Source organism: Strix aluco, chromosome W (assembly GCF_031877795.1).
Source record: "Strix aluco isolate bStrAlu1 chromosome W, bStrAlu1.hap1, whole genome shotgun sequence".
NCBI lineage: Eukaryota > Metazoa > Chordata > Aves > Strigiformes > Strigidae > Strix > Strix aluco.
Window position 1 is genome coordinate 1,936,082 of NC_133970.1, and position 24,560 is coordinate 1,960,641.

The 24,560-nt window shown below is 44.1% G+C and overlaps 1 protein-coding gene across 1 annotated transcript in view; it reads right to left on the reverse strand.

The window, feature by feature from the left end:
- LOC141917708 (netrin receptor DCC-like) overlaps positions 1 to 24,560 on the reverse strand; it is a 632,583-nt gene that overhangs the window by 133,468 nt on the left and 474,555 nt on the right. The window contains exon 12 of the mRNA XM_074811102.1: positions 14,715 to 14,764. Within this exon, the coding sequence (XP_074667203.1) occupies positions 14,715 to 14,764 (50 nt within the window). The remainder of the gene's footprint in view (positions 1 to 14,714; positions 14,765 to 24,560) is intronic.

Sequence of the window (24,560 nt, forward strand, 5' to 3'; positions counted from 1 at the left end):
CATAGCTTCAGGGATGGAGGATTTGACTTTTTAAGGTATTATCACATCGTTCTGGCTCCATTTATTTATGCATGTTTGTGCATGACTGAGCAAAGGATGATATTTGATGGCCACTGGCAAAGATGAGTACGGAGGTTTCCGAACCCCGATGGCACGTTCTGCACCAAGCATGGGGCAGGTGTCCATGGGGAAACCTGTGAAGGGGCATAGGCTGAACCTCTGTGCCCTAAGACGTGTGCAGAGGGAATCAATTAAGGTTTCTCCGTGGAGTCATGTCCCACACTTTGATTATTCAAACTCACGTTGACTTCCCCTGCAGCAGAGCTGTATGTACATCTAATTTTATATAGGTTGCTATACAGACAGCGTATACAGTGCCTTGAAGGGGTGTTCAGTAGCGCAGACAGCTCAGGTTAGGGAAGTAAATCAAAACGTTTTTCATGCTCTCCCTTAAAATTAGCCCTCTGAGAGCGGCAGCGCAACAGCAGCCATCAGCCGCTGCCTCGTTAGGCCTCAATTGGTGTCTGCAGAAGCAGATAGCATCGTCTTCCTAAAAGGTTTCAATGTTGAGGCAGCATTTTTCCAAAGCTAATTGTTACCCATGCATGAAACCATGCTCACATCCCATGAGGGAACTGGGGGGGGATTAATTAGTTCATATTTGTTAAGCGCTTTGAAGATGAAAACCACTTTATGAAAGTTAATTGTTACTACTCGGTTATTTTTCCCCACCAAGCCAGTGTGTTCTTCTGGCAGAACTCTCTCTCCTTTGCACTTCAACCACCACGCTGCTGCAATATATACGTAGATACGTCCAAAGAGGAAACTTGCTTTATACTGTGAAAAATCTCAACTGTTGTTCACATTTTTGCAGATAGTCATCCGCCAGAAAGTCATACTGTAGCCTCCAGAAACTGCTTTGACAGCATCTCTACCCTCGCTTCCCATAGAGGATCACCATTCTGGTTTTTCTCTTTTATATTCCAGTCATCCCTTCAGAAATAAAGTGGCAAACTGTGCCAATTTGTTTCACCGCCTTTGCTATCTGCTTAGAGAAACCGTGCGCGCGCCCGTGACGGCGGCAGGCAGCTGAAACGGTACCCGCAGCACGGGGCTGGAAAACTGCCTTCGTTCCAGATTTACCACAGTTATCAGCCCAATGTCGCACGGCCCGTCAGCACGCTGCTTGGCCCAATTTTCTTCAGGCCGGTCTCCTGGTTGTGGCACGTTGCATCGTGAAAGGCAAGCGCAGTCCTTGCCCTTCAAAGAATCACAAAATCACAGAATGGTTTGGCTTGGGAGGGACCTTAAAGTCCATCCAGTACTACCCCCCTGCCCCGGGCAGGGACACCTTCCACTAGCCCAGGTTGCCCAAAGCCCCGTCCAACCTGGCCTTGAACCCTTCCAGGGATGGGGCATCTACCACCTCTCTTGGCAACCTGTTCCAGTGCCTCACCACCATCATCATAAACAATTTCTTCCTTATACCTATCTAAATTTACCCTCTTTTAGCTTAAAACCATTACCCCTCATCCTACCACTACTAAAATGTCTGTCCCCATCTTTCTTCTAAGCCCCCTTTAAGTATTGAAAGGTCGTAGTAAGACCCAGTGCGTCTCCTGAGGTCCCGAACGCTGCCAAAAATGACCCACCCAATCATAAACTCTCCTGCCCTGGCCATACAGCATTCCTTCACAGGCTAAAAAGCAGGCTAAATAGGTAAAAAAAAGAAAATATTACTTATTCATTATATTTATTAAAGCTTTAAAACCAGCGTTGCTGTCAAGGCAGAAATCTCGCGGACTGCAAGATTTCTTGCATTCTAATTGCATTGCAAATGAAGATTTCCTTTTTTCCCCTCATCGCTTCTCTTTCTCCACTAAACCCCGCACTCGCAGCTCAAAGAGCATCTCCTCACCCCGACCCACCTGCCCTCACCACCGCAGAAGAGGGAACAGGGTCTCTGCAGGGACCAGCCCGACCCCGAGCTGTCCCTCGGCAGCGACGTCCCACCTTCTGCGCATCTCCTCGAAGGGAGGTGCCGAGCTTCAGATGGGAAACCTGGCCCTTTGATGGGAGTTCATCAAAGGTCAGCTGCTAGATTACATAATCAAATTGAAATAATTCAACGGTCCTTCCTACAAATAACAATTTTAGAAGATGATAGTAATTTCTCCCCCAAATCAGTCACGTTGAATAAGAAACTGAATTTTTTTTTTTTTTTAAATAAGGTCATTCAAGGCTGCCGATTTTACTCACTGGACTTTAGCCAAAGTAATCTACATAAATATATGTGATTATAAAAAAATTACATTAGTTTGCATGTTATGTGTTCCCCCTTCTAAAAAAAAACAGAGGGCCAAATATAAAAGTGGCATGTGAAGGGAGGGCAAGTTAGCCCTGGCTGGCTGCTAAAAGGAAATGTGCAGAAGAGGGATTTAAGGACATGGGGATGAAAGGGAAGCCTTGCACTCTAAGCCAGCTTAAGAAGATCTAGATTACATCTGAAATATGATCAGTAAGTTCTTGCTATGTTTGTTTGTTCGTAGCAATTGACTGAACTAGCGTATGACTGAGCAGAGAATAATATCCGCGGTGCTTGGAAAGCATCAGGCTCTCAAGCTCTGCTGATGTTCAACTCTAAAAAGCTGCGTGGAGACTGCCTTCGGGGTGGTGGTGGCTGTGGGGTGAGATGCTGAGGACAAACAGGAGCACTCAGGGACCCTCTGACGTGGAAATAATAATAAAAACGACAACGGACAGAGACGTCTGCAAATTGTTATTGCCGTTGGCTGGTTGGGGATGGGAAGACTGTGGAGCTGAGGGGGCGACTTCGGTCCTGCTCGTAAAAATGTCATTCCCCCATTCTAGTGTCTGGAAAAGGAAAACCTTTCCAAGAAAGGGGAGACTGCTTCAGCAACCACAAGCTGCTTTTTTATGCTTAGACAACAGAAGAAAGGAAAAGGAATTATTTTAAAGAGTGAAGTTAACACTCATAAATTACAGAGCATCGAACTCTGGGGTGGATGCCCTCCTTCAGAAATAAATTTGCCTTCGTTTGCTGCTGTTTCAAGGAGGCTCACGCTTCACTGAAACCACAACTTTACATCCGACTGAGCATCACTATGGGGTTTTAATGCCCTCTAATTTATGCCCATTAACCTTACAGCTTTCCTTAATGTCTCTTTGTTCCCTAAGTGGGCAATACCCTTGATTCATTTAAAAAAGGAGCCCATCAAGTTGCAACACTGACAAGCAGGACCAGCCCCAGGTCAGTGAGCATGTTGCTGGCCCCAGGTACCTCGTGGGGCTACCAGGGCTCTGGGATTAGGCTGATTTGCTCCTAATTTTATATCTCAAAGTCTCCAGCACAGCCCACTGGACCTTCAAATCCACACCCCCACAGTGCCCTTTGTTTGCTCTCAGCAAGTTGGAGCAGCACTGGATGCTAAAAGCAAGTCTGACCCCCGTCGTGGCTGTGTTCTGGTATGTTGTTTCCATTTGGCCTTGCCTGGGTTAGGATGTTTGCTCTTATTTGTCTCTTCCACTGTAATAGTAGCGTTACTGTCTTTTACAACCCTGTTGTTCTTTTTTTGCTTTTAATAGCAAGATGTTCCCTAGTCAAAACAATTACAGAAAAGGCATTAGAGCACAAAGGACTAAATAACAAAGAAAACCAAAGAAAGCAATGTGGAATAAAATCTGGCAGCATTGCAAAATTAAAACAGAGAAAACCAGAATTAGAGATGAGTGAATTATTTACAGTGAGTAGAATCACAGAATCCTCTTGGTTGGAAAAGCCCTTGAAGATCCTCCAGTGCAACCATGAACCTCACACTGACCGTTCTCAACTCCACCAGATCCCTCAGCGCTGGGTCAACACGACTCTTCAACCCCTCCAGGGATGGGGACTCCCCCACTGCCCTGGGCAGCCCATTCCAACGCCCAACAACCCCTTCTGCAAAGAAATCCTTCCTAAGAGCCAGTCTGACCCTGCCCTGGCGCAGCTTGAGGCCATTCCCTCTTGTCCTGGTGCTTGTTCCTTGGTTAAAGAGACTCATCCCCCCTCTCTGCACCCTCCTTTCAGGGAGTTGGAAAGGGCCATGAGGTCTCCCCTCAGCCTCCTCTTCTCCAGACTAAACCCCCCCAGTTCCCTCAGCCGCTCCCCATCACACCTGTGCTCCAGACCCTGCACCAGCTCCGTTGCCCTTCTCTGGACACGCTCAAGTCATTCAATGGCCTTTTTGGAGTGAGGGGCCCAAAACTGAACCCAGTCATCGAGGGACGCCCTCATCATCTTCATGTCTGCTTGCAAACAAGGAAAAGTTTGTTGTTTCCTCCAACTCATTCAAGAAATGTGAACAAAACACAATTCCTCGTGATGCCCTTAAATGCAATACATAGGCTGATGGACTTTCTCTCTGTAATTCACCAGCATTATATCCGCTTCTTACAGAGCAAGCGTGGAAGCATTTCGATGATGACAACTTGGATGACTACATTTAGAGTCTGATTTGTACCAGATAACGTCTGTGCTCAAATGCTGCGGCCGTGAATTGGCGTGAAAGCACGATGCGCACCGTATGGCTGTACCGGACAGAGCAAACCACTCCCGAGATCACGGTGAATAATAGAAATAACGTCGTGCTCCGAGACAGAACGAGTACTTTGAAAGACCGATGCAATTCTGGAATGTGCTTAAATCCCCAATTCAAGGCGAAATTGTAAGGGGGGGTCACAAAGCTAACACCGACAAAAATATTTTGAAGATGCTTACATAAGTTCTAAATGCAAGAGGACTTTATCAAGCTCCAAATTTTGGAAAGAGAAAGTAGGGTACTGCCATAGACAGATGGAACCAACCCATTGAATTAAACCTTTTCTCCTAAACCAGCTGGGATTAAAACACAAACCTACCAGCATCACTTCATTTATATACAAACAGATAAATAGGTAGGTAGATAAATAGATATAAATATATAAATTTTGCTGGGAAGAGAGACAACTCTGCTAAGTTCAGTCGCTTTGTCTGATATTAAAAACAATGTTGTGCTTATCGGGACTAACGTTATGCTGGTAATTTTCATGAAACATATTTATAAATGAATAAGCTGTTTACCACAACACATTAAATTAAGGAGAAATATATTTAGGAACAGATTCGCACTGCTTTGGTTGTTATGATTATAAATTATTTTGTCAGTCTAACTGCCTAATTGCAAAAGGATAAGGATCTCTTAAGGGAGTAAATGTAAATATTAGAACAACTGAATGATGTGCAGCATCCAAACGCGTCTCCTGGCAGGGACGGAGGTATTTGTGCCAACCTCCTTATGGGTTTTGAGGAACTTCTGACCACATAAAGACCTTCTTGAAGTCAAGGTCATGAAGACTGGGAGGATCTGAATCCTTCTACGTCTGTGTGAAGCAGAGAGCAGAGCCGGAGCTGACAAAAGCACGCTCTTGGAAGAGCGCGAGATAGACAGATCACCATGGGACACACTGAAAGGTGGCTGGGGCACTGGAAAAAAACTCTTTCTTGTCTCAGCATTTCTCTAAGGCATCATTTTTTCTGCTCCTTCTTTCCAGTCCAAGCAGTAACCGGCTGAGTGAACTTGGAGCTTTTCACAATGACAAGGAATGGGAGAGCCCTGCTCAAGGCTGGAGTTCCGCTGACCGTGTAAATATTAGATTTTAAAGAAAAAACATCATTTGGTTGCTCAGAGGAAATATTGTAGGTCAAAAATATTTTTTCTGCGTAGAAACACAAAGTAGACAGCTTTCCCAGTTCAATAAGCATTAAACACCCTCTCTCTTTTCACTTTGGATGGAACCCATGATGGCCAAGCACATGGTCATGGTACTTCAGTGCCCGCGGGTGAAAATGACTGTTTGGCATCATCCTAAACCAAAGATAAATTTTTAACGTCTCATTCGTATTAGAAGTCTCATAATCCACATACGCTGCTGTACACATCCCAAGCGAAAACCCAAATCTCCTCTGACTGAAACCATTGCCCTGTGTACGTCATGTGCCAAAGGGAGAGTTTTCAACCAGAAAAGCTGCGCTAACATTAGGTACAACTGCACGGAGCACTGGAAATATGTCTTCAGTCCCTTACCGTGCCGTGCAAAATTTAAAAAAAAAAAATCAAATTAATTTAGAAAAATCATGGAATTTTTTTTTTAATACCCTGGAACTTATTTTTTACTCACAATCTAGAAGTGATGACTATTCTTTGGCGTTTATTTGTTTGTTGGTTTTTCTTTTTTCTAATATTTAGTGCCTTCTTGATACCATGACACTTAGCTACATCTAATCCATAGATATAAAATTAAAATATAAAAACATAAAATACAATATAAAGATAGTGTGCTCTTTTAGTATACGTGGACTGTTTCAAAACAGTCTCCACTCAGATTACAGGAAAAAATTCAAAAGTCGCACTTGAGAAGTGCAAAGAATTACCAAAATCATACTGGAATACTCAAAATGCTGGTTCAGCATCACCCAGCTGCCTCCGGCTGCCCGTGGTACAGCCCACCACTGCGGCCAGGGACAAGCACCTAGAGCCATCCTAGATGAAAATTTTAGCTTTTTTCTTTTTTTTTTTTTTTTTTCCCCTGATATCAAGTTCTAGGTTGAGCAGTTACAATCATTTCCCAGTGGGCTGAATATTTTTGCTACCATGAAAATCCCGTCGCGATCAGTGAAGTTTGACTCGGAAGCTTCCCGTGTTGCTCACATTGGAAGGGATATTGGTACTTTAACCTGGTAGATTTGTTGATTTCCAAAGACACGCAAAAATCACGTTGTCTTGAGCGCGGAAAATAAAATCCCAGCGTTTAACCCAGCATCTCCTTCCTGTTGGCTTTGGGTCAGAGGCACCAGGGAGAGGGGCAGAGCAGCACGCGCTATCTGCTCCCCTGCCCACTCCTCCTGACCTTGTCTTTCTCCTTCCCTGGTCTTTTTATTGTTTCTCTCAGAGACACCCAGGAACATATAAGCTCTACTAATCAGTGTCATAGCTCATTAATTTGCTTTATTGGTCTCTGGGTAAACGTCTCGTGCTACACTGTTCAGAAGCTACCGAGTCTTTATCATTAAGAAATAACTACCCAGAGCTCCTACTCTGTGTGTTGCCTGGGTGCATGAAGTGGCTTAATAGTATCTCTAAATTTATCTTAAATGGAAAGGTGGCCAGAACATTCATCACCTTGAACAAGGTTTAATCAAATCCCATAACATAATGAATCTGTCCAGTTTTGACACCATAACCTTTGAGACTTTATATGTACTCAGCAGCGAGGTGTCGGACGTGGACGATACGCTTAAAGCGTAACAAAAAATTATGGTGCTATTCAAGATAATATGCAAGATAAACAGCTTTTTGCACTTGTGTGATGCACTTCGAAGCGCACAATGATGCTGCTTTCTTCATTACAACACATCTTCCAGCAGGACTAATTCAAGGGATATTCTCTAAGTGAATGACCTACAGGTTTGCTCTCAGAAATGTATATAATTAAAAGTGAGAATCAGAAGGTATTGATCTCCAAGTTTCAGCAAATTTTCTCCTTTTAAAGGTTAAGCTCAATGCTTGTTACTATCCTCTCCTATACGTAATAGATTTAAAGGTTAAAGAGCTCTTTCTCTGTGGTCTTCTCCATAAGTAATATATTTAAAGGTTATGTACACTGTTTCTAGAGGACACATCTCTAAATAGCGGTGACAGTCATTTTGATTTTACTTTTCGGTTCTTCTAAACTACTTATTTGATATCGATTCCTTTATGAGGAATCCAATCTCAATTTCCAGCTCACAGCTCATCTTTTCCTACAGCCACGACATTTATGTATCTCTGAGAGCTTCAGCTTCCACGCTGCTTCAGAAACATTAGCTACTCAAATAAATTACTACCTTTTTCACACGTTGCAAATACCACGTTAAAATCCAGCTTAACTAGCCTGCTTTTCCCTCATCTTTGCTATGAAATGCAGACAGAAATATCACGGGGCAGCCTTGTACGCAGGGTTAGCCTGAGGAAGCACTTAAACTTATTACTCAGCTGTCGTTACTGCTGAGCTCTCGCGGTTTTTTCGTACTTACTGATTCACCCTCCCTGCTGAAAGGTGATTTTTGGTGAATGGTACTTGGTTTGTTTGATAGTATAACTCACTAGCTATATTACCTCAGTTTTGCCCCAAATAAACCGCACCGCCAGAAGAACTGTTATATTACATGTAAGTGTCTCATCACTTAGTAAATTTGTTAGTATTTCACGCTTTGAAAAAGGGGTTTGGGTCTCAGTCTTTCTGTCTGTGAAATGGGACAACTGCTACATTTCGCGTCCAGAGCAGGCTCTGCCCCCAGCCCATCTGGAGCTGCGGAACTCAGCACCCGTCACGACCGGAGCTGCAGGACGGATCGGTGCTTCGTGAACCCTCACCCATGGGGCCTGGGGGAGAGCACGGAGGAGTTCCCATCGGCCTGATGGGAGACAGCTCCTCTACCCCAGGCCAGATCATTGCTGCTTTCTCAGGCAGTTTTAAACTTCATGGCAAGAAAAAGGGATAATTATAGAATAGAGTGGAATAAGAATTAGAGTGGAATAAGAATTAGAATAGACTAAGAATTAGAATAGACTAAGAATTAGAGTAAAATTAGAATTAGAGTAAAATTAGAATTAGAGTAAAATTAGAATTAGAGTAAAATTAGAATTAGATCAAAATTAGATTAAAATTAGAATTAGAATACAATTAGAACTAGAATTAAAATAGAAATAAAATTAGAGTAGGAATAGAATTAGAGTAGAAATAGAATATTTTCAGCTGGAAGGGACCTACAATGATCATCAAGTCCAACTCCTGACCCCTCCAGGGCTGCCCAAAAGTTAAAGCCTGTTGTTAAGGGCGTTGCCCAAACGCCTCTTAAGCACTGACAGGCCCCGGGGCAGTGGCCACCTCTCCAGGAAGCCTGTTCCAGGGTTTGACCACCCTCTCAGTAAAGAAATGCTTCCTACAGTCAAGTCTGAGCATTATAAATAATGCTCATTCGGGGGAAAAATACTTCTCACGCCAACCAAATATTTCACAAGTGATAAAAGACACTAAACAGAATATATTGCCCCTATTTTAAGCAGTCTGTCCAGCCTTAAAAGGAACATTCTCTCTTGATATTGCTTTATCATAAAGGGCCCAATCCATCCTCATCCTCCAGTGAGCCAGTGGCACTACACGGGGATGATGTACAGCTCAGCAACAATTCCTCTGAAGGTTTTGGATGCATTTATAGCACATTTTAATGTACATTTAGTAGCAGAGCAATTTTAAGCAGCTGAGCTAAATGCAAGCTGACAGAATGGTTGATCTCGTTGGCTGCGCTGGAGTGTATCGCTCACCGTCAGTGCAAAGCAGCCTCCAGACCCAGCTGCCAAGCAATGAAAAAGAAAATATTTTTTGCAGTGGCAACATCTGGCTCCTGTGTGCCTCACGTCTGTCACGGAGCATCCCAGGGCCCATCTCCTCGTGTCTGCATCCTTCCCAACAGCAGAAATCAATCCGGGGTGGGGTGGGGGACATCAAAATCAGAGGGGAAGGAAGAGAAACTTCATCACGTTTTATTTTGACAGCCTAAAAATCATGAAGGCTTTGTTCCACAGACTGTCAAAGAGCTGATAGCTTGGTGATGACTTTAATTTGGAGACCGCTAAATGTTTTCCAGCTGAGTGGCAGACCTATGTGTAGATGATGTAAAACTCCTGTTTCCTTCAGGTCCCACCAGCAGATCCTCAAACTGGCCACAAACTGGCAAATATGGGTTAATGTAAAATGTCCCGTTGGTGAGCGCCTACGAGAGCAGGCAGCCAGATGCCTACAAGTGCCTAAACGCTTCGGATAAAATAATTTAGAAAAAGGACAGATAAACAACATTAAAAAAAAAAAAAAAATCAACGCGATTTAAAAAAGTATAGCTAGCTCCAAAGTACCTGTGTACCCTAAGATATTCTGCAGCACTCATCACCTTAGGCACTGTTCTCCATTAAAAAAACGTTAAGATGTTTGGACATAATTAAAACTGGAGTTAGCTGACACGCCGCTGACCACAATCTGCCCTTATCTGGGCTGATCCCAAAGTCAAGCTCAGCCTTACGCCAGCCAGCTGCGATTAAACCTCCAGGCTTGATTAGCTGCTCTGCCACTGGCAGCCAGCCTTGCTTTAACCCCCCCACACACACCTCAAAGTCACAGCCTCATGTTTAACTCAGTCAACTCGCCAACATTTTTGGTCCGACGGCAGGAACACCTCGCAGCCCTGAGCGGGTTGAAGTTGCCATGAATATGGAGCTTCTCCAGATGGCACATATCTGTGTGTTTAATTAGTGTGAAATTAAGTGATTCGTTAGGGGTGGAGGTCCTGCTACCCACTAACCTACCTCTTTTGCCAGTAAAATACGCTCTCCATCGCCGCAGAGTTTTTGCTTGGAATAATTGACCACACGAGGCAACAAGAAGGGGAGAGTTTTGCTCAGCGAATGTTAAACAATATAATTATTCCCACTGGAAAGAGCTACGGATCGTCCTCAGCAAAGTGTTGCAAAGGTGGAATTTCAAGTCCACGATCCACAGCTATTGCTAGCTTAAGCCACCCTTCTCCTTCGTTAAAATTGATACACCCCCCCGTATTTTATTAATGTGAACTAATAATTAAGATAACTCTTCCTGTAGTTTATTTATAGGTCTTTTTAAAACCTCATAAACAGCACAAATTTTGATTTGCGGGATGATTCCGCAAACCTTATGGGGCAATAACGAGCGAGAAGTTTTTTTTTTTAGGTATAGATACAAAACACACACACACACAAAAGAAATGACAAAAAAGCCCAGATTCATGACATATCTTTTAACTTTCCCCAGGAGAACATCACCGATCACGTTCTCAGAGCCCTAACTACTCTATGAAAAATCTCACCCCAGAAGCAATCCCTATTCATCTAAGTGGAACGACATCCCGGGATTAAATCGCTACTAAATATGACTAAAGGAAATCTGCTTCTACAGTTAGCTCCAATTATTTCTTCACTTCGCTCCCTATTTGAAAATGGAAAGAAGAAATAAAGTTACATGCAGTTTTAATTGGATAAAACGATAGCTATTTATGCACTTCAGATTTGCTAATTAACAACTATTTTATATATAAGATAATATATATTGATAAATATTAGTATATATTAATATACACAGTATACACATATGAATATACTACACATATTCATATATATATTAATATATATTAATAACTATTAGTAAAATCCTGTAATATAAAAAAATTACAGAAAGTAAAACCACCCCAAAATTTAAACAAGAAAGAAAAGAAGCAAACAAATACATAAATAGCCACAACCAGTTGCCTTCACGCTGCCTCTTGAAAAGGGTGGAAGAAACAAGCTCAAAGGAAGAAGAAAACCTCAAAGAAAAGACAAAAGGAGCAAACTCTCAGCTTTCCAGCTCGCAGCCCCCAGCTAAAGCAACAGCTGGGCTGTCGCAGAAATTGTACGTCAGCTCAAAAGAGTTCAGCTCTCCCCCAAAATACCTGGTTTTGTTGTGTTCCCGCCGCTACAGCAAAGTGCAGACCTTGCTCCACAGCTTAAAGTTTAAAATTAATCTTCTCTTTTAAAAAGACAAAACTCCCGATAATTAGCTTAGTTTAGAATTGCACGTCTTATACTTTTTTTGTTTTCTAGAAGCCTGCTATAACAATATTTCCCCTTTTTCAACCACCTCTGCTGATGAAAATTTGGCAATTGCCACGTTGTTTCTGCCAGAAGGAGAAGCTGTTGATGCAGATATTCCTTGGACAAAACTCTAGTCGCCTCTTAAGCCTCGTACACATCCTTTTCCTTTAGCAAAGCGGGGTATTTGCAAACAAAAGAAGTCAGAAATACATCTCTTCTTTCTTATTAGATCCCTATCTCTAATTAAAAGTCCGTGCAGGCACCCTATGCACTTTGCCAGCTTCTGATATTGGATTCGCCCTTACTTGTCTCAGCCACTTCTCTGTTGCATTTTACAGTGAAATCTCTTTTCGGCAGGGAACTGTATTTCTGTCACAGTCCTCACCATTATCAATTCCGATCTGACCGAGGTCCCCAGTCACAGAACACCATCAATATTAAGCAATAATCATGATAATAGTAATTCATATCAAGCATCTTCCATTTGCTTGGCCATCTCCGTTATGTTATTAAATTAATAGATCTGCCACCGCCAAAGAAAAATAGCATAAAGAGAGAAATCTTATTAAACTAGAGATAAAATTTTAAACAATTCTGGGAACTGCCAAGGCCAGCCTTTGGGCTCTTCCGTGCACCACTCAAATCCAGTTAGCAAACTATGAGCGTTATTTAGTTATTTGTTTTGATGTAATCAGCTTGTGAATTATAAGTGTTTAATCAAATTAATTCTGCCTGCTGCCAAGAGAGAAGAAAAGCAAGAACATGATAAAAAACAGGCTGCAGAAATACAATATTCTGGGTTATTGCAGCCTTTTACAAAAGCAGGAGACTGCATACAGCTCTCTACAACATCAACGGTTTAGTTGTGCCGCAACCACAAACGCCGCAGGAGTTGCACCGCGGAAGATTGGGCAAAGGGTGTTTGGGGCGTGGTCTTTGAAGCTGATTGTTCTACTTGCAAAAACCTTTTTATTCCTTAAGATTCAGGAAGTTTAGTTCATTTCTGTATTTCTTTCCAGATGATCTAGGTGTAAATATTTAAATTCTATTCAAGCTTTATCAAGCTTTGCTGGAATACTGTTCTTTCCTATGGCCACATTACCTGTAGGGTACAGCCCAAAAGAGTCCCGACAGGTTCCACGTATCTTTTTCTCTTCGATAAAGATCCCTGTTCATACATACAACCTTAAAATACCTTTTTACACAGTTATTACGCCACACACGGCACCAGCTTGAGAGCTTAGAAACCGACACCCCGCATGGCAAGGGGGGTGCTTGGGAAGGTCTCTCCCATCTGCGTGGGAGATGCGTTTTGGAGTGGAGGTCAAGGCAGACTTGGCTGCTCACGGCCACCCTCGCCACAATCTACGGGGGATGGAGAAGTCCTCTCACCACCACTGGCACCGTTTGCCACTACTTGGTCACAAAGAGAAGGACTGAGACCTGTTTCTTTTGCCTATCGTGGAACAGCAGCCCTGAACGATACGGTTCAAACACTCAGATTAACATTTAAATCTGTCTCCATACAGCACTTACATCTGCAAATTAATCAAGACTTCCATTGGGAACGTAGTGACGACCTCTAAAATGGTGGGTAGGGTCAAGATTTAGGCCCTTCTCTTCCCCATCTGCACAAACCATCTCCATCTGTAAGCACCAATACTGCAATAACACATCTTAGGGTAGGAGCATCCACACACCATCCCATGCAGCACCGTACCCTGCAGCTTGTTTTCTATTTTTGTTCTAAGTACTTTAAATGGAAATGATCACCACAAAAGGTCACAAAATGTGATCAATTGCTCTGTGGCATTTTACCTTGAGAACAAGCAAGAAAAAGTAAACACAAAGGTATGGAACAAGATGAGCCAAGACATCGATGCCCTTTGGGCACTATGTGTAAAGGGAATTTAAAAGTAACTGGAGCTGGGTGCATTAAAAAAAAAAAAAAAAAAAAAAAATCAGAATATACATTTGATGTCGTGAAAATAAGCAGGAGAAGAGAAAGATCAAACTGACAGGTACTGAGTGTTCCCAGCAAAACAGAGATTATATAAAATCTCCCTCAACTGCAGTATATCCTTGTCTGTGAGCTTGGGGCTCCCACTCCTTGGTAGCTGGGCAAACAGAAATCTCCAAAGATCACGTCCAAGGGGACATCCTGACAAGACACGAGGGGTGGGGTTTTCGTTCCTGCCTTTCACGCTCTGAAGTGGGAGCTTTTCCATGTCCAAATAGGCCTCTCATTGAAATCAGCTACAGAATAAAAGCTCAGGTAGTTCCCATAAATAGAAGGAATAAATAAAAAGGGAATAATCTCAAACATTTTTCAAAATACATCCAGAAATAGCACTCAACAAGGAGAAAACATAATTAACACCTATTATGTACAATATCATATTATAGAACAATATCAACCCCCTTCATCAGTGATATGGAAATATTAGACTTTTTTACAGAGGAAAGTATTGGATTTAAGAGAAAAAAATGCACCTTTCAGAAGACAAATATATTTGTTGGAACAAGCAAGCTGACAACAGACCTACCTGCGCGTGGTGCGTATAACCTCCCAATAAAATAATTCTGTCCCACACCACCTCTTCCCCAGGCGCAGCTCTACTGCTCGTTATTCCCTGAGATTGTTCCGTTTAATCAACGCGCAGTTACGTTTATTGCAGATGTTAATCTGCAATCAGGGAACAGGTTCTGCTTGTTCACCTAAGTTGAAGTGCTGTAAAAACGGAAAAATCACTGCTTCCCTCAAACATTTTTTGGGTGTTTCGGTTCTTATTTAAACACAATCTCCTGGACAAGCAAAGGGAACCTTCTGCAAGGGGTAGATTGGGTCCCTTTGCGTGTGAAAAAGCTACACAAAGTAGGAATAGCTACGTAAAATAAGAATAGCTACACAAAGTAGGAACAGCTACACAAATACCCGGCACTGGCGGCCGTGAGGTGCTGAGCACGTGGCAGACTTACCCTGGAGTTAACCACTTCCAAGGAGACGTTCTGAGGCATCGCACTGGGCACTGAAAAGGGAAAAAAAGCACAAAGAAATGGGAAATATTGCCATTAGTGTCTAAGACAGAATAGCTTACATCGACTATTTGTCTTGTCGGAAAGAAAAGAGCGCAGCTTTTACACCTAGTTTATAATCTGATCACAACCGTGCAGCTAAACCAGGTGGCACTTCAGAAGTCCCCTAGGGAGAGGAAAAACAAATGCATCTGTTCATTTCTTCCCATTTTTGATAGACCTATTAGTAAGCCCTTTAAGCAGCCAGTCAGCAGGCTCCCTGCAGTGAGACCGACGACTTGAATTCAGTTATTTGTTATAAACTTGGTCAGGAATAAACAAGAACATGCCACAATGTCTCTGTATTACTTTTTCTGTATTAAAGTGCATTTCAGAATATATATTATACACAGGCAGAGCAGGGTATTCCTCTCTCGGTGATACCAGTGACCCTCTTCTAGAAAGATGCTTAAGGAGAAAAGAGACAAAACCCTTTGTCTTTAGATATTATTTTTTAAAAAGTGTTTCACATTAAGGCTCTGCTTGTCATACATAACATAATCCATACCTGGTTTTATACAGCTAAACATTCTTATATTTATTCTGAGAAATCTACTATAATCCTTAAATGGGTTAAACATCTTACAACGATGCCTCATGCCGCATTCGTGAGAGGGTCCAGCGCCCATAGCTTGAAATCAAACAAATGGTTCTATCACAGGGGATTTTTTCCATCTTAAAAGTTTCTTTAATCTTTAATTTTCTCTACTTATAGTCATAGAAAAAACCCGTTCGGTGCAGATTTATTATCCCACCCGTGCTGCCAGCTCCCTGCCCGTGAAGGATTGGGCTCACACCACCGAGACACGGTGTGGATCCCCGTGAACACTCAGCGCCCTCACGGTTGGACAGGCCATTACCAACTATTTACTGACCGATTTCTGCCCATTTTCCACTCCATATCTGTATATTTATTTCCAATACACTTGTCCAACAACGGTTCAAATGTATATTCTTCCAGCTGATGGCAAATATTAATTCAACCCCTGAGGAGCCAAAGCTTTAAAAACAAGTTCGTGGTTGGTGATGCAGCAACTGCCTGATGAGAACCTGAAGCTTTGTTTTCCTTTCAGAAAAATGTTGCCTGTCTGCTAACCTGGGCTACTGAAGAGTTGAAAAGCAGAGGTGTAGTTTATGTTTAGAGGAAGGTGGCCCTGAATTTGGGAAAATAAGAGCGAAAAAGGATCACAGTGAATACCCAATTTAAGAAGAGTTTGAAATGCGATGTATTAGGGACAATGAGAGAAAATGGGTTTTCAGCGTACACGTATGAATATATCAAGTCAAAGAAGAGTTAACCCATTTTTATATTATATTAACACCACCACTAGGACAAAAATCATTCTTGTTGCAGTCGTCCACACATTTGAACTGATTCAGCAAAGACCTACAAGAATGAGCCGAGACCTGAAGCATCTTAAGAGATCAAATAAATTAATTTTCTTTAAACAAGCGTGGTGTTAAGAAGTGTGTGGATTATTATCTATTGTTGTCTGAAGGGGCAAGGCTGCAGAGAATAATTTAATAGGCAAAGAGCTACGAGCTGGAATCCATCTCCACTGGAAATCAGGCATACTTTTCCCTTCAACTGCTCAAATCTTCACTGAAAATTGCTGTCTAGGAGCGTGGGACATCCATCGCCAAGCAAAACGTGTACATAAATATTTCTGTAAATCACTTTTTCCGGCCAAAACTTCCACCAGAAGGAAGTGGTGAAATTCTATGTGCTGTATAGAGGTGGACGTAACGGGGGCTGTGTCTATATTGTCCCTGCGATTATCTCTATGTATTATTTTTATATATATTCTATATATAGTCCCTCTAAGGTGCCAGCTGTGGCAGATGCAAACGATCAGTACAGCCTGGCTCAACGTCAGCGCTCTGGAAGCATCAAGCTGCATCTAGAGCGAGGAGTCACCTCTGACCTGAACATCTACGAATCTCTACAGAATGTTATAGGAACTAATATGACAAGATACACCCCCATGCAGTCATTAAGGGCAAGGATGGCAGCAAGTCGTATAAACGCTGGTTTTCCTGGGTTATTTTAAGCAGTGCTGGTCAGACAGCTCCTCCGCTGGACTCTGTCTAGTCACGTCTACGTTCAATAAACAATTCCCCAAGTGCAGCACTTTGTAGCATCCTCAGTGCTTGCTGCTATTTAAGGATTTAAGTCAGTCAAAGCGAAGTCATTTGTCAGTGCTAATAAGAAAATAATGTTTTAAACACAGGCTACAAAAGAGCAAAAGTAACAACAGTTAACCAGGAGGGACCTGCTGGCAGCAAAGTCCCACATTAACACCATTGTCCTTCATGAAGGCGGATCATAAAAAAGAAAAAATAAAAAGGGAAGAAAAGTTGGATTTGAAGCACAATTATCTGAAAACTCAGATTGCTTGGTGATAGCTGTACAGCAAAGCGAGCAGCAAGGAATACAGAAACTCTTCCTCAGGTTGGGGATCCCAAATTGCAGAGATTCGCTGTTGGAAATGGGCCAGGGAAGCGACAGCCTGAGTAGCTGGGAGCTCCTGAAGCTCCCCAGAGTAGCAGCTTTAGAAACGAGTTGGTTTCTCCAGCGTAGGGACTCCTCTTTATTTGTTTCTGTACTGTCCATGACAGTGTCAAGTTGATCCAAGGCATTGCTGCTGCAACAGTACCGGTACGTGACACATTTCATCTCCCTTAATGCAGAGATGTCGCCACTCACACTCCCCTTGTTTTGAAAAATATCAGAGAGAGAACTGTCTTGGTATTGCAAAGAATAAGAAAAGGGAGATATTTTTGGACATCTCTGAAGGAGCCGGATCTCGCGAGCACCGCTATCTCCCGGAAAAGCCTGTTCTCCCTGGAGAATATTTGCCCTTGTTCATGAGCAAGGCAGGACTGCTCAGAGCCCCGGTTTCTCCAAGGCAATTCCTCTTCTCCCACCCTTCTCTCATGGGCAGTGAAGGCTCCTCACAACGTTTAGTCATCACCACCTTAAACCCCTCCTTCTCATTACTGACTTATTTTATTGCTACTACATATTATTCCCCTACCAAACAAACTTCTCTTCATCCTTTTTGGTTTTTTTCACTATTTGCTTGTCTTTCCATTATTTTGATTATTCCTCTTCAGTGGATGCTTGTCATATTTCCCAATTTTGTTGCATGCATGAACATAACCGATGCCCTCCTCTTTTATTCCAGAACTTCAATCAAAACAAGAAGTAAATCTAGACCTGACCCAGCATCGAACTCAATCATTTCCACAGCGATACTGGGCGTCTTTATTCCTTGCTCACTGTTCAGCCAAGGAGATGTTTTGCATTACCAAATCAGAGACCCTGATTTAATATCTCGGGTTGCATAACAATCAGAGAACTACTCTGGCAAACCCAGTGCCTGTGAGATTACAATTACTTCCTCCGGTTTTATATCTTGATCAAATAAAGAAATTGGATGCACCTGGTAAAATTTGTTTTTTGTTTATTATTCACAGCTTAATTACACCATTAGAAATTAGAGCAGAACTCATTTTACCTAGCGTTAGCCTCGCAATAAGCAATGAACAGAGACAGATGAATCCAGGCGTAACTTGGCCCCTTTGTCTTGGCACGGGGTGACTCAGCGCTGGAAGAAGACTCAAATAATCTGGAGGAGCCCTGCTGCCTGCCTTGAGCCAGGTGTCTAAAGGTAGGTGAGATGAGCCTCACTGCTGGAAGTGAGGAAGAAAGAATGGAAAGAAGAATGATGGGAAAAAGGTTCATATGGCAAGGCACTCAGAATTGTTGGTATTTTTTTTCTTTTCATAGAATCACAGACTGGTTTGGGCTGGAAGGGACCTTAAAGATCGTCCTGTCCCACCCCCCTGTCATGTGCAGGGACATCTTCCACTAGCCCAGGTTGCCCAAAGCCCCGTCCAACCTGGCCTTGAACCCTTCCAGGGAGGGGGCAGCCACAGCTTCTCTGAGCAACTTGTGCCAGGGCCTCACCACCCTCACAGGGAAGAATTTCTTCCTTACATCTCATCTAAATCTGCCCTCTGTCAGTTTAAAATTGTTCCCCCTCATCTTATCCCTACCCCCCTGATCAAGAGTCCCTCCCCCCTTTCAGTCCTGGGAGGCCGCTCTAAGGTCTCCCCAGAGCCTTCTCTTCTCCAGCTGAACCCCCCCAACTCTCTCAGCCTGTCCTCACAGGGGAGCTGCTCCAGCCCCCCGAGCATCTTCGTGGCCTCCTCTGGCCCCGCTGGAGCAGGTCCGTGTCCTTCTGCTGTTGGTGCCCCCAGAGCTGGACCCTCACCAGAGCGGAGCAGAGGGGGACAATCCCCCCATCGCCCTGCTGCCCACACTGCTCTGGGTGCAGCCCAGCACACGGGTGGCTTTCTGGGCTGCCAGCGCACGTTGCTGGCTCACAGGCAGTTTTCCACCCCCCAATCACCCAAGTCCTTCTCCTTGGGGCTGCTCTCAGTTTCTAACTGTTGAAATTAAAAGAGTATCTTTTCAGTTGCCCATCAGATGAACCCATGTCCTTTGTGCTTTTGCTGGTTGTTTGTTATTCTTTAATTGTAGAGCAGAATAGTCCAGAAGGAACGAGATGGCTGAGGAAGCCCCCCTGAGTATTTCACTGCAGCGCAGAGAGCACCCGCATCTCTGGGATGCTCTTTTGGGAGAGACAGAGGCACCAAGCAGGGAGAGTGAGCCAGGAGGTAAAAGGACCAGATCCAGGTCTCCAGCTCAATAAAGTCTGGAACAAATACATCAGCTAACCAAGTCTTGCTGGTGCTGGCACTAACTTCAGCCACAAAACCTTCCCACGGATGTTCCGTTAGAGCCTGCGCCTTCCCCCAAAAAGGTTTCGGGGCTGATGCTCACATCAAAAAATGTTTTGCATCGGGAAATTCCCGAGTGATTCTTGCAGGGGAAAGAGGAGAAGGAGGAAAACGGCCCAGTACTTCTTCCAGATAAAGACGGATTGGATAATTTGGGGGGAAGTCACCATAGCAAGAGGTTCGGCTACTGGGGTGCTACAAGAAGCCCGCGGCTCCTCACCCTGTTCACGGCTCTCGTGCGAACACAGGAACGGCTACCGACATCGGAAAAACTTCATAGACTGTCTCCTCTGTCAATCTGAACTTCAATCTTCGATTTTTACTTAAAAAACAAGCATTCATACTATAATTATGGATATAAATTACACTTAAATCAACTACTCAGGAAGCATGAAATTCTACTGTCTGCCAATTGCTGGGATTAAATGCATTTTGTTAAATTCATGAGCGCGATAGCTCAAAGCATTTCTGAAATGGCACGCAGCTTGGCCAAATATTATCTGAGCTGTATTTTAAACTGAAAATTAAGCATTAAAGATACAGCATGTTCCCTGATCTGCCGAATGCTGTCTGGGGGCTGTAGCTCCTGCAGCTGGAGATGCCACAGTAAATCCCTTTGATTGGGGAGCGTTTCTCAGGCTACAGATTACATCCCAGAGTTTCGTGGACAATTTCTGCCTACAGACCTGCAGGAACTAATAGTACAGGCTTTTTTTTTTTTTTTTTTTAAATGCAACTACATACACCTTATTGTATGGTACACAGCAAAGGATCGGCGTGGAAAAAATAACCTGCTCAAGCACGAACATTTTCAAGAGGAAAGAAGACTTAAAAATGATCCTGTCAGTTTTCACAAGAGGAAAGGAAAGGCAGATCAATCTTCAGGACTTTTCTCCCATTTTTGACGTTGACTTCTGTTTCAAACCAGCTTTTGGAAAAGCAGCACGGGAGTCGCTGCCCTTTGAGAGTGTCCCAGTTCCTTGCCTGGGGGCTGCCCTCCAGATTTGGCTACCGATGTGAAAATAAACGGCCAGAGACTACATGGACTGAGATGCAAAGACAACACAAGTAAAGACCAAAGGGAGCCGGTTGTGACGAGTCAAATGCTCTTTGTTATGGTTTTGTCCGGTGGCAAAAGCACCGGGCAGAAGCAGCGAAAGGTGGCCAGTCCCTGTCCCTTCGGCAGGGGTAGTTCCTGACTGATGAGGCTGCTAAATCTAAATTTAAGCTGGAGGATGGGTTGCAATCTAAAAATCATAGTGGGGCAGCCTGCTCCCCGCCATGGGGAGAGTGGCGGCAGGAACAAAACCAGCCCCAAACCAGATGTGTATACGGGCAACTACAGGCTTTCTCCTTCCTTTATCTCTCACCTATAAACCAGGAGAGATTAAATGTCTTTGTCCCTCCTCTACGTAGGCTGTTAGCTCGCCCATGCAGGAGTTATTTCTTGCTGTTTTATTGCATGGCCTTCTAGCAGAAGGGACCTTAACCCTGGGAAAGGTCTCTGCGTGGTACCATAAAAGAAGAAATTGCAGAAAGTTTTGGTGCTGCAGACTTGCTCTCTCCATTCCTTCCTTTGCTTCTCGGGACAGATAGGACCGCTATCAGCTTTGCCAGGCTTGGCCAAAGCCCAGCTCTCTCTGTGGCCCTTTGACTGCTCTTTTTCATACGAGAGACCAAAGTGGTTTCAGGCAGACTCAGAGTAAGGAGGATGGAAAGATATCCTAAAGGGATTCTCTTCTTTTACACCTGCTCCAAAAAAACAGAGGAAGGCCAGAAAGGTTGCAGCCAACTGACTTCTTTGCAGAACAGACTTTTGCTTAAATAAAGAGAAAAATAAATACTGTCTTCTTCCAGATTCCAGGAACAAGGACACCTAGGCACACTCCTGTTTTCTGGAGCAGTCTCATGCAAACCTTCTCGTTAGCAATGCTTTTTCTTCATAGACAGGTGAAGCGTTTGAAACACTTGCAGAGGATAATTTTCAGACTCATGAATAACAATCTTTCCCTTTCTCACTTATGGTGACATTTAAAACCAAAGTGGAGTACAGGGCCGCAGTTCTACACTTCACAGTGTGAATTAAATCTACATACATTATGCAAAATATTCATTTTCACTTGTTTTCCTTTTGTTTTTATAATTATAAGTGTGAAGTAATTTATTCTACCAAGATCCAGCCTGTATTACAAGGGAAAACTGAATTTGCTGGGTAGACATAAGTAGCACTAGAAAAAATATTGCAGAGGTGTCAAACGTACAATAACGGTGCCAAGCGAGCCGGGGGTCTCGCGGATGAATCCCACTGAAGGTACAGCCCAGAATAAGACAGATTAAAACAGGGCTGGGGTTCACCAGCTCCCTTGCTTGGGGTTCCCCACAGCCCCGGCCTCCTCCACGTCACTCTTCAAGAGGTTTATTTTAGAGGCTCCCAATAGCTCTCTTCCAGTGTCCTTCATCGAGGTGCCTATTTATTACTAAATTAAACTTAGAATCACAGACTGGTTTAGGTTGGAAGGGACCTTAAAGATCACCCAGTGCCACCCCCCTGCCCCGGGCAGGGACACCTTCCACTAGCCCAGGTTGCCCAAAGCCCCGTCCAACCTGGCCTTGAACCCTTCCAGGGAGGGGGCAGCCACAGCTTCTCTGGGCAACCTGTGCCAGAGCCTCACCACCCTCACAGGGAACAATTTCTTCCTTGCATCTCATCTAAATCTGCCCTCTGTCAGTTTAAAACCATTACCCCTCATCCTATCCCTACCCCCCTGATCAAGAGTCCCTCCCCCCTTTCCTGTAGCCCCTTTCAGTCCTGGGAGGCCGCTCTAAGGTCTCCCCGGAGCCTTCTCTTCTCCAGCTGAACCCCCCCAACTCTCTCAGCCTGTCCTCACAGGGGAGCTGCTCCAGCCCCCCCCAGCATCTTTGTGGCCTCCTCTGGCCCCGCTGGAGCAGGTCCGTGTCCTTCTGCTGTTGGTGCCCCCAGAGTTGGACCCAGCACTGCAGGGGGGGTCTCACCAGAGCGGAGTAGAGGGGGAGAATCCCCCCCCTCGCCCTGCTGCCCACACTGCTCTGGGTGCAGCCCAGCACACGGGTGGCTTTCTGGGCTGCCAGCGCACGTTGCTGGCTCACAGGCAGTTTTCCACCCCCCAACCCGCCCAAGTCCTTCTCCTTGGGGCTGCTCTCCAGCCACTCCTTGCCCAGCCTGGATTTGTGCTTGGGATCGCCCCGACCCATGGGCAGGACCTTGCCCTTGGCCTTGTTGAACTCCATGAGGTTTGCCCGTCCCCCCTCTCCAGCCTGTCCATGTCCCTCAGGATGGATCCTCAGCATGTCACTGCCCCACACAGCTCGGTGTCAGCGGGAACTTGCTGAATGTGCCTCGATCCCACTGTCCATGGCCCCAACAAAGACGTTCAACAGCTCCGGTCCCAACCCCGACCCCTGAGGACACCTCTCAGCCTTTTTAAAATGAAAGCACTGCTCCCTTTCAGACTGTGCTCCTCCACCTTCCCAGAGGTCAAGAAGACCTGGGGGGGACCTGCAGATCACAAGGTAATTTAGGGTGGCACCAACCCCACCGGGAGCGGGCGGATGTGACACAGGAGCATCTCTGCCATGGCAGATGTCACCAACCCACTCGTGACCTCGGAGACACCGCAAAAGTGCTTTAGGCTGTAGATACATTAAACAAATACAAGAGCTTCTCCAGTCCATGATACCTCCCTCCTCCCCCTGCTAATTTTCTCCACGATTTATAAAGCTTCTACTAATGCTGCCCAGAAATTGATATTTTTAGTTGATCAGATTGTAGCATTCAACTGGGTTTCCAGACAGAAAATTGCCATTCTCAACCTCATACAAATTTTCAGCTGTTTTGGATGGAATAATAAGGGAGAGTTATCAACTTTGTAATATAATTAGATAAATATTTGTACATATAAAGGGATAAATCTCAGTCACCCTCGTTCTCCATTTTTTTTTCCTCTAGCATCAATCTACAGCAGGGAAAGGAACAACTGTGAAATTTTTATGTGACCGAGGTGTGTGCCAGGCACTGTTTCCAAACGTGCTCATTAGCACAGGTTATCTGCTACACTTCTGAGGGCAGAACAGCCCAGCAAGTTTAACACACTTATAGCTGAAGCCCACGGTAACCTATTTCTTGCCTACTCCCTGATTTTATACTCCCATGTAAAAGTAAACATTTTTTTTTCCCATGAAAATGACCTTTAATTAACAATGCAAACTCAGGCCAGGGCAAACTCCCACACGTTGCTTTATTAGCATGAATGAAAAAGCAGTTGTCTGCATTTTTATCAGAAGGAAAATTAACTGCTTATAAATCTCATTTTTTAAGGCTTAGTTGACACCTCTTATGTCATCTTTAAGCAATATGTTGGTACCAAAAAAGCCCCTCTGGTTGTGGGACTCAGTCACTAGCAGGCACATCCCTGAAGCCTGTCCCTGCTCTGGCTTCTGCTTTATGAACCCTCGTCAGCCCTACTGAAAGATTTTTTCCTTCGTTTTTTTATGCTTTTACACTTCTGTAGCCCAAATGACTCCAATGAAGTTATTCCTGTTTTAGCCAGGTGTGGGGATCAGGCTCAGTGATTTCAAGAGGACTCAGGAGCGTGGAAGTTTTGTGATATCAGACACAACTAAGTGCTTCTGAATGCAAAATAAAATTCAATTTATTTCCCGGAGCTTGCGAGCCACAGGAGCACGGCATGAGCTCGGGGAAGGATGCCGGTGCAGCCGCTGTGCCGAGAAGAGATTGAAGCCCTGGCGCATTTGCTACCCCTGCGTCTAAAGCACAAGGAAAACCCAGGTAGTTGGCTCTTCAAATGAAGCTGTAATGAAATAGTGTCTGTTGAAAAGATGAAAGGATACACCTGTGCCCAAGTTAAAGAGAAAATAAAGAGAGAATAGGCTATCCTTATCACT